At 66.6% G+C, this 9,383-nt stretch overlaps 1 protein-coding gene across 1 annotated transcript; it reads left to right on the forward strand.

The window, feature by feature from the left end:
* The first annotated feature begins 1,445 nt into the window (after window positions 1-1,445).
* Window positions 1,446-8,619, forward strand: ABHD17A (abhydrolase domain containing 17A, depalmitoylase). Its single transcript, XM_068661413.1, has 5 exons — window positions 1,446-1,656; window positions 2,869-3,363; window positions 5,448-5,642; window positions 6,514-6,693; window positions 7,621-8,619. The coding sequence occupies exons 2-5, from the start codon at window positions 3,050-3,052 to the stop codon at window positions 7,844-7,846; spliced, it is 915 nt and encodes a 304-aa protein (XP_068517514.1). The 5' UTR covers window positions 1,446-1,656; window positions 2,869-3,049; the 3' UTR covers window positions 7,847-8,619.
* The last annotated feature ends 764 nt before the right edge of the window (window positions 8,620-9,383 follow it).

Genomic DNA, 9,383 nt, shown 5'->3' on the forward strand with positions numbered 1-9,383 from the left:
CAAAACACACACAGAGGGTTCGGGGGAGGGGAAGGAAGGGACAGGGGGGACACCAGGGCTCCGCTTTTGGGGAAAGTGGGGCTGGGACTGCCAGCTTCCAGCTGTCTCACCAGCACTGACGTCCTGATGGGTCCCGGGGGCAAAAGCAGCCTCTGCCCCACTTCAGCTGCCCCTTGCCAATGTTTTCCTCAGGTTTTGCTTTACCAGGGCGTGTGAGTGGCAGCACGTTTTAGGGCTGGGATGTGTCGGGGCTGCCAGCGCGGCTCCGTGCCCTGGGGTTTGGTGTTGTGCTGGCTGGGAACGAGCCTTGGCACTGAGTGAGCCCCACGGGAATCCTGCCTCATTTGTGCGTGTGGAGATTTCAGAATTTCACAGGTTTCAGAATTTCACAGGTTTCAGTGCAGTGTGCTCAGAAGGGCCTGCCAGTGGGCGGGGGGCAGCACAGCTTGGCTCCCCTGCCTGCACCAAGCACCAGGTATCGCCCCCACCCCTCGGGTCGCATTTGCACAAAGTTTGTGCGCCCCTGGGGAGGGAACGGGGCTGGAGGGGACAGGGAAGGCCCTGGGGCAGCAGGGCAGACACCAGCTTCCCCCCCCCTCCCTTTTTCTATTTCCTTCCTTGTAGAAAGAACGAGCCTGGATCTGTGAATACGAACACGGCCTCATTTGCTTGGATGCTGTGCGCGATTCTCTGTGGGCAGGGGGTTCCACCGGGGGTGGCTCAGGGCTCCTTGGGGGCGGTGGGGGCACCGTGGCCGTGTGCCTGCCCTCGACACGCCGTGCCTCAGTTTCTCCACCTCCAGCAGCAAGAGGGGGGCTGTTCAAGCAGCAGCCCTGGTGGAAGCAGTGGGGTTGTGCAGGGCCTCGTGCTGCGGGGCTTGGAGATGGGGTCCTGGGTGATGCTGCAGTCTGGGGACAAGGCCACACGCTGCGAGGAACCCCCCAGGGTTGGTTTCCTGGCCCCAGGAGCACCCCTCGCCTCCATGGTGCCCAGGAACGGCAGGACCCCTCACTGCACGCTCTGTGGGGCACAGCCCCATCCTGCCAGGGCCTCCGTGCTGCAGCACGAGCAGCGGGGTGTGCAGCACCCCCACAAGGGACAGAACAGTGCAACGTCCAGGGGGGCCCTGCAACTGCTGCGGGGAAGCAACGATGCGGCACAGGGAGGAATGCAGCAACGCGGTGTGTGCACGCAGCCTGGCTGCATTGCAGCTCGGTTGCATGCAGCGGTTGCACGCAGCCTGGTTGCATGCAGCAGCTGCACTGCAGCCCGGTTGCACGCACCCCTTGCACGCACCCCTTGCACGCAGCGCGCTTGCAGCACAGCCCCGCTTGCACGCGGCGGTTGCAGCGCGGGCGCGCGGCGCTGCCCCGGCAACGGGCGCGCGGGCGGCGTGGGCGGGGCGTGGGCGTCACTTCCGCCGCGCGGCGGTCGGCGGCGGCAGTGGTGGCGGCGGGCGGGGCCGGGAAGGGGGGGGGCCGCCATGCAGCGCCGCCCCCGCCTCGGCGGCCCGCAGCGGCCGGCCCGGCCCGAGCCCGACCGGCCCGGAGGAGGCGGCCCCGGGGGGAGCCCCGAGCTGGGCTGAGCCGAGCCCGGAGCCTGGAGCCTGGAGCCTGGAGCCCGGCCTGCGCTGCGGCGGAGCCCCGGCATGTGCAGGTAGCGGGGGGGGCTTGAGAGGGGGCCTGGGGTTGAAGGGGGGGGCCTGGAGCTGAGGGGGGGGCTCAGAGGCTGAAGGGGGGGGGTCGTGGGGCTGAGGGGGGGGCTCAGAGGCTGAAGGGGGGGGGTCGTGGGGCTGAGGGGGGGCCCTGGGGGTTACCAGGGGGCCTGGGGCCGCTGCGTGCTGCAGGAGAAGCCGGGGGCCCAGTGACAGCCCCCCCTTCCCCCCCCCCCCCCATTTTCCCCCCTCGGCTTGGGGGTTGTGTGGGGAGGGGGCACGGGGGGGGGGGGGCTGGGAAGGCCCCGAGCAGGACCCGGCCTTGCGCCCCCAGCCCCCCCCGCAGCACCACGCGGGGGTGGGGGGGGGGGGGGGGGGGGGTCCGGCTGCGTCTGCGGCCACCTCACAGACCCCCCCCCCCCCCCCCCCCCCCCCCCCGGCCCGGGCACAGTGGGGGGCTGGCGTCCCCCCCCCCCCAGCTGCAGTGACACAGGTGAGGGCACGGCCGTGGGCGCTGCCGCCTGCGTGGCCACCGGGCACCCCCCGGTGGTGGCCACCGAGGTGCTCAGCACCCCCCCAGCCCCCCTCCCGCCGTGCCCAGCGTGGGGCTGCGGTGTGCATGGTGGGGGGGGGCCGAGTCCAGCTCCAGGCAGCGGCGTCCTTCTCCTCCGAATATTTCTGTGCCTCCCCCCCCCAGGCTGCAGCCGCCCCCTCCACCCTTTCCTCCTCTTTCCCAGCCCTTCGGAAGCAGATGGAGCGAATTCCTCGGGGTGTGGGCTGCTCTGACATTCCTCAGCCGCGAGCCTGTGCCTGAACTTGCAGAAAATAGTTGCTTTCCCCCCCCCTCCTTCCCCTGCTTTATTCAGGAGTTTTGCCCTCCAGCCACACACGCGTGCCAGCACCCGGGGGGGGGCACCAAGGGACCGTGTCCTTCGTGGCACCAGGCGTGCGATCCCGCGCTGTGTCCCCCTGTCCTCGCCTCCCCGGCGTGGGCCGGCGCGAGGACGCCGCAGATCCCTGCGGGGGTTGCGGTGTGCGATGGGGGATGCTCAGAAAGCACCATGGGGGGGGGGTGGTTTTGGGTGCGTGGGGCGGGAGGGTGTTACACGTGGTGGTGCGTTGTGTGGGCGAGGGGCTCACGGGGGCTGGGTTTGGTTGTGTGTGAGCGCACCGCGAGCCCCTCACTGCTGGCTGTCTGTCTGTCCCTCCTGCAGGCTGCCAGTGGACAGACGGATGGCGGCCGCCCCCCCCAGACCCACGGCCCTCCAAGGACTGCCGGCCACCTCGTGCTGCTGGCAGCTGTGACGAGGACGGGGCCTCTGCCGGCCGCCGCCAGCCCCTGTCCAGCTCGCATCCTCCCTTGCTGCCGGCACGCTCGGCTTCCAAGCTGCCGTCATGAACGGGCTGTCGATCAGCCAGCTCTGCTGCCTCTTCTGCTGCCCCCCGTGCCCCAGCCGCATCGCCGCCAAGCTGGCCTTCCTGCCCCCGGAGCCCACCTACGCCGTGGTCCCCGAGCCAGAGCCCGTCGGCAGCACCAGCACCGGGTCCCTGCGAGGCGGCGCCGCGGGGCGGTGGAAGCTGCACTTGAAGGACCGGGCGGATTTCCAGTACTCCCAGCGGGAGCTGGACAACATCGAGGTGTTTGTCACCAAGAGCAGCCGAGGGAACCGCATCGGCTGCATGTACGTCCGCTGCGTGCCGGGCGCCAGGTGAGTGGTGGTGGAGGTGCCAGCCTGGCGCTGCCGTTGGTCTGACCCTGGCCAGGTGGGCATCGGGCTGCGGTGGTGCTGGAGGGCTCGGGGCCGTCCTGCTCGGGTGGCAGCCTCCCTGCCCCAGCCTGACCCAGCGCCTTGCCGAAGGAGCTGGCCCTGCCGCGGGGCTTCGGAGGCATCTGACGGCACGGGTGAGCTCAGCTCTCAGAACCTGTTTGGCTTGTGGCTGAACTGGGAATGGCACTGAGCAGGTCGAGGGAGCGAGTCGAGGCGCAGCCGAAGGCCACGGGGACCTCGGCGTCCCCTCCTGGGTGCCGGCGTTCCCTGGGCCGCCCAAGAGGTGTCCTCCTGCTGTCACGCCGCTGACACAACGCTCTGGGTGCGTGCCCAGCCTCGGCGTGAGGATTGCACTGAGCGCAGGGCGTCAGCGTGAGCCCTCGCAGGCTGTTTGCACGTTTGGTCTAATTTGCTGGGCATGTTTGATTTTGCAAGGAGAAGAGCAATAGGGGTGAAAGCCAGGAGGGATTTAGGCACAACCTGCCCCACGTCATCCTGCACGTCCGTGAGCTGGGAAGAGCTCGATGTGCAGTTGCTCCATCGGGGAGGGAGGACGTGACCGTGCTCGTGGTGCCCCTGCCCTGCACAGTGGCCGTTTCTGATGGCGTGGGGTCAGCCCCCCACACCTCCCCCTCATGGAGCTGCCGAGGGGCTGGGGGTCTCCCCGCAGGCAGCGGAGCCAAACGCCTCGGGCAGAGCCTCCAGGAATTCACGGCAGCTTCCTGGGATCCGCTCGGACAGCTGGCGGGGGGCAGCGCGGGCATGGGGTGTGGATGGAGACCCCCCGTCTGGGCTGGGCGCGTGGCAGCTGCTCCCCGAGCTGGCGGCACCGTGGGGCTGTGGGGCGGGTTCAGGTGGGGTGGCTGTCCCCCGGGGATGTCTGCTCCAGCCCCGTCATCTCGCAGGTCCCCAGAGGGAGGAAGCCGGCAGCAGGATTGCTCTGCCTGCGCATCCGGGCTTTGGCGCCGTCCCCCCAGCCCGCGGAAGTGGCGCTCGGCGCGGGGCTGCAGGGAAGGGGCCGGGGCCGGCTTTGTCCCCACGTCGGGGCCGCTCCTCCAACACCCGGTGGCTCAGGCTGAGCAGCGCGCCTGGTTCCTGGGGCTCCCCGAGCCCTCTGTTGCCATGGTTTAGCTCTGGTGGATTTCAACCATTTTTTTAATATTTTTTTTTTAGTTTCCATTCCTGGGTGGAGGGGTTGGATTCCCTGGGGAGCCTTGGCTGCTGGCGTGGCAGCGCCGAGGTGTGCTGCCCCCTGACGTGAGGCCACTAAGTCTAAGCACTTACAGCCCGGTCTGGGGTGCAAAGCCAAACGGGAGCTCGTTGTTGCTCAATCATCTAAAAGCAGAAGCGAGGCCTTGGGTCCTGCCCTTGCTCTCCTCTCCGTGCCGTTGTGCTGTTTGTCCCCCTGCTCCTGCCCTGGCAAGGTCACCAACCATCAGGTTTTGCTCAGAGGAGCCAAACCGGGGTGGCTGGGCTGGGATGTGAGGGTCTGACCTGGCCGCAGGCATCTGTCACTGGCTGCGAGGGCTCAGCAAGGAGTCTCCCCCCCAGCAGGAGAGAGCCAGGCTTCCATCAGCACGCTATTAGTGTTAATTTTTATGATTAACATTGTTTTTCCCCTTATGGTGGAAATTTTTTGCGTCTTGTCACTCCCACAATTCACTTCTCTCCCAAGGTCTGGTATCTTGCCAGGCTCAGGAGAGAAAAAAAAGCTGCTGTCAGAATCCTTACTTTAAATCCCCATTGGGCAAATGGCCCCGAATCCTGAGCTTTCTACCAAAAATAGGCTCAAAAACTTCAACAAAAGCATCCTGCCCGTGGGCTGCCTGTTTCCACTGGTAGCGAGCCCCAGGCGGTGAGGGAGGTCGGGGGCATCTCTGGGCTCGGGCTGGGGCTGTCGCAGGGACCTTCTTGTGGCCCTCTGGGTGCTGGGGTTTGGCTTTCGGTCTCCACAGGGGGTGTCCCGGGTACCCCAGCAGCGTCCCCAATTAACCCTCCATGCCCGTCTCACCCCGGTGCTGCAGGTACACGGTGCTCTTCTCGCACGGCAACGCCGTGGACCTGGGGCAGATGAGCAGCTTCTACATCGGGCTGGGCACCCGCATCAACTGCAACATCTTCTCCTACGACTACTCGGGCTACGGCGCCAGCACGGGCAAGCCCTCGGAGAGGAACCTCTACTCCGACATCGACGCCGCGTGGCAGGCGCTGCGGACGCGGTGAGCGGGGCCGGGGAGGGCAGGATGAAGCGGGCTCGGGTCGGGAGGCAGCGCGGGGTGCTGGGTTTTTAGCACCGTGCTTGCGCCGTGTCTCCAGGCTCCCCGGTGCGCGTGGGCGGCCTGCGATCGCCGTCTGCCACCGCCGCGCTGCGGTGACGAGCGCTGAGGTGTCCCTGGTGGGGGTGCGTGCAGCTGCCGAGGCCGCCAGGAAAACCCTGCGGGCTGGAGCTGTGGAAAACAGGAAATCTCCTCGAGAGGGGCCCAGGCTGCTCGGAATGGGAGAGGGGGGAGCGGAAAGCCTGCGGGCGGGGGCACCCAGAGCTGTGGGGATGCTGCGGGGTCTGGCCTTGCTCTGGGCGGCTGCCTTGAGGCTCACAGGGATGGATGCAGGGGTTCCCACTGCTGGCACAAGCCGTGCTCTGTCGTGCCTGTGCCGAGCCCTGGTGGGAGCTGGGCCCGGCTCGCAGCTTGCCCGAGGTCTGGCTGCTGCCCTGGGGGGCTGTGACCCCCCCACCCTGCACCCTGCTGCCAGCGAGGCTGAGCCCTGACACCCCCACAGCTCACCCGGCAGCTCTGGGTCCGTGGTGGGGACAGCCCCTCCACCTCCCAGACAGGATTATCCCCAGGTTGGTGCTCCAGCTGGGGAAGCTGAGTGCAGCTCTTAATTAGCGCTAATTGCTACAGCATTAGCAGGCAGCTGGGGATGCAGGGCAGCTGCTTTGGGCACAGCCTGGAGGAGCTGGGGCTGGCCCCGCTGCCTTCCCTCGTTTTGCACCCTGCGTGTGCTGTGGCCAGAGCAGGCGACTTCTGGTGACGTGATTCTGCTGCCCGCCGCGTGGGCGCTGACCTGACCTGCCCTCCCCTCTCCTAGGTACGGGATCAGCCCAGAGAACATCATTTTGTACGGACAAAGCATCGGCACCGTGCCCACGGTTGATCTGGCTTCCCGCTACGAGTGCGCTGCCATCGTGCTCCACTCCCCGCTCACCTCTGGCATGAGAGTCGCCTTCCCCGAGACCAAGAAGACCTACTGGTTCGATGCCTTCCCCAAGTAGGTGGCCTGAGGGCAAGGGACTGGGGCACAGGTTTGCCTCTGGAGGGGCAGTGCCCGGACCAGCTCTGTCCTCGACACCAGCCCTGGCCACAAAGGGGTTATGGGGAAAACTGGGGACCCGTTTCCTAGGATAGCCCTAAACGTGCCCATGAGGATCCTCCTGCCTTGCATTTAGGCCCCTCAGGGGGATCTGTAACCCTTTCTGCAGTTGCTGTGCCACCTCCTGAGGACCACGCCGTGTGTCCCCCCCACATCCCCTGGTGGCATCACCTCGCAGCCACCCTGTCCCAGTATCTTTGCCTGTCAGCACTGGGGCCATCCCCCTGGCCCCTTGCTGCACATCACAAGTCCCTGCGGGGTCTCTGGGACCTGTCTCTCCCTCAAGGGCAGTATTTTGGGCTCCTTCCCCTGCTCTGAGGAGGGCTGGGGTGGTGTTTCCAGGCAGGCCAAGCTCTTGCTTTGCCTCTCCCTCGCAGCCAGGCCAGCGGGGCCCGAGGGACTGTCCCTGAGCTGGAAGCTGTGGCTGGGAGCCACCAGCCCACGCTCCGTGTCCTGACGGCCTTGCTTGGCCTTTGTGTTCTGGGCCTCGGGGGCCGGGCTGAGAACAGCCTCACTTCCCTGCCCCGCAGCACGGCACGGCCGAGCCTGCTGCGGGATCCCGCTGTCCCGCAGTGGTTTCCCTCAGCCCTGCCTGGGTCCCGTGGGGCTGTTGTCACTGCTGTCTGGTCCTCGGCTGTCACGCTGGCGGGGATCTTGTCCCGGAGCGTTAGCAGCAGCTCCACATCCCTGCACTCTGCTGTGATCAGAGAGCATTTCCTGGTGCCTTTCCCTGAGGGGCTGTTTCAGGGGGCGGAAGGAACAGGGGTGCCTCGATCCTTGTGCTTACCCTGTCTCTCGTCTCTTCCCCACCCCCTTTCTTGACAGCATTGAGAAGATCTCCAAAATCACCTCTCCCGTCCTCATCATCCACGGCACGGAGGACGAAGTCATCGACTTCTCCCATGGCCTGGCGCTCTTTGAACGCTGCCCCAAGGCCGTGGAGCCGCTGTGGGTGGATGGGGCCGGGCACAATGACATTGAACTGTACAGCCAGTACCTCGAGCGCCTTCGGAAATTCATCTCCCAGGAGCTGGCCAGCCAACGCAACTAGCTGCGGGACGGGGAGCGGGGCGGGGTGGGGGTTTCTGCGTGCACGTCCGTTCTCCCAGCGCCCCCCGGTCCCTTCTGCTGGAGGTGCAGTGAGTTTGTACAGCCTCAGCCTCGGGAGGTGGCTTGAGCAGACGGCACGTTTCCTGCGGGACGTGGGCTCAGTTCTCCTCCCTCCCTGCATCAGCCCCGGCGCTGCTGGCACCACCGGCCGGGCTGGCAAGAGACGGCAGCTCGCTCCTTCCCCCCTCCCCGGACAGACGAGAGCCCACCCTCCTGATGGCGAATCCTCAGCTTCGGACACGTCCTCGTCCCCTCTCCTAAAACAACAAACTCTCCGATTACTCCTGGCTGCTCTGCTGCTCTGACTATAGCAATAAGGCGAGTTGGAGAGGGGCTGGGCCGGAGGCAGCAGCAGGGTGGGAGCCTGTCCGCCCCCCCCAGCGTCGCTGCGTGCTGTGTGCCCCGCTGCAGGACGGAGGAGGTGGCAGCTCCTGCTCCCAAGGGAGCTTCTGGGCCTGGAGCTGGTGGTGGCAGCAGGGTGCCTGGTGCTTGGCTCTGGCTGGACAGAGCTGCCTCTCCAGGGGGGGCTGGGGATGCATGGAGGGGTGCCCTCTGCCTTGCCCCCTCAGCTCTGGCCCTGCTCTGCCTTCTCGGAGTGTTCCCTGCGTTCAGGTCTCCCCCTCTGACACTTCTCCCCTGCCCCTCGCTCTCGGTTCCCTCGGGGAGCGGGGTGAGGAAACCGGGCACCAAATAAAGAGCTGAGGTTTAACATTTTACCTGCGTGCACCCTTCCGGGGGCTCCTGGGGCTGCTCCCCCTGCCCCAGCCCCACGGTTCCAGCCCCTCTCCTTCCCCCAGCAGCCGATGCCTCTCCTGGGTTGTGCCTGGACGTGTCCACAGGGTGGGGGGCAGTTGTGGATCCCCTCCTGGGACCACCCTCAGGTCTGTGAGGGAAAGCGGGGGCAAATCTTGCTGGTGACGGGCTCTGCTCCCAGCCATGCTGCTGACTGCACGGGGACCCCTCTGATTCCAGGTACAGCGAGGGGCTGTGGGGGTGTGCACTGACCACGGGGATGGGTGTGTGGGATGTCCCCCTCCCTCCTGCCTGGGGATGGGGCTGTTTTGCCCCACACAAGCACTCAGGTTTGTGCTTTTGGGGTGCGAGCCTGCTCTGAGATCACCCCGGGATGAGCTGGTGGAAGTGGCTGAGGGTGTTCCCACCCATCCCTCGTTGCTGGCTCAAACCACAATGGCTCGGGCTCTTCTGCTGCCAGCAGGGACTCGGGGGCCTCCTGGGTGCCATTTCCCTGCTGTGTTCCTGTCCCCCTCCTGTCCCCTTCTGTCGCTCATGTGAGGAGCGATAATCTCCTTAAGCTGCACTCAGAGGGGCCTCGTGGTGGGGCCTTGCTGTGGGCCCACACTCGGAGCACTCAAATGCCCCCATTGTTTGGGGTGGGGGGCACAGGGGTCCCTGCTCCCCACGCACCCCTTGGCTGCCCCCAGCACCCCTGTGGCATCCAAAGCCACGTCCCCTCTGCA

Source organism: Anas acuta, chromosome 26, assembly GCF_963932015.1.
Source record: "Anas acuta chromosome 26, bAnaAcu1.1, whole genome shotgun sequence".
Taxonomy (NCBI): Eukaryota; Metazoa; Chordata; class Aves; order Anseriformes; family Anatidae; genus Anas; species Anas acuta.

What these genes read in the sequence shown, in the direction of transcription:
- ABHD17A (XM_068661413.1), top strand. Translation starts at nt 3,050, where the DNA reads ATGAACGGGCTGTCGATCAGCCAGCTCTGCTGCCTCTTCTGCTGCCCC. An exon ending in TGGCAGGCGCTGCGGACGCG is followed by an intron (nt 5,643 to 6,513) that starts GTGAGCGGGGCC and finishes CCCCTCTCCTAG; the next exon opens with GTACGGGATCAGCCCAGAGA. An exon ending in TGGTTCGATGCCTTCCCCAA is followed by an intron (nt 6,694 to 7,620) that starts GTAGGTGGCCTG and finishes CTTTCTTGACAG; the next exon opens with CATTGAGAAGATCTCCAAAA.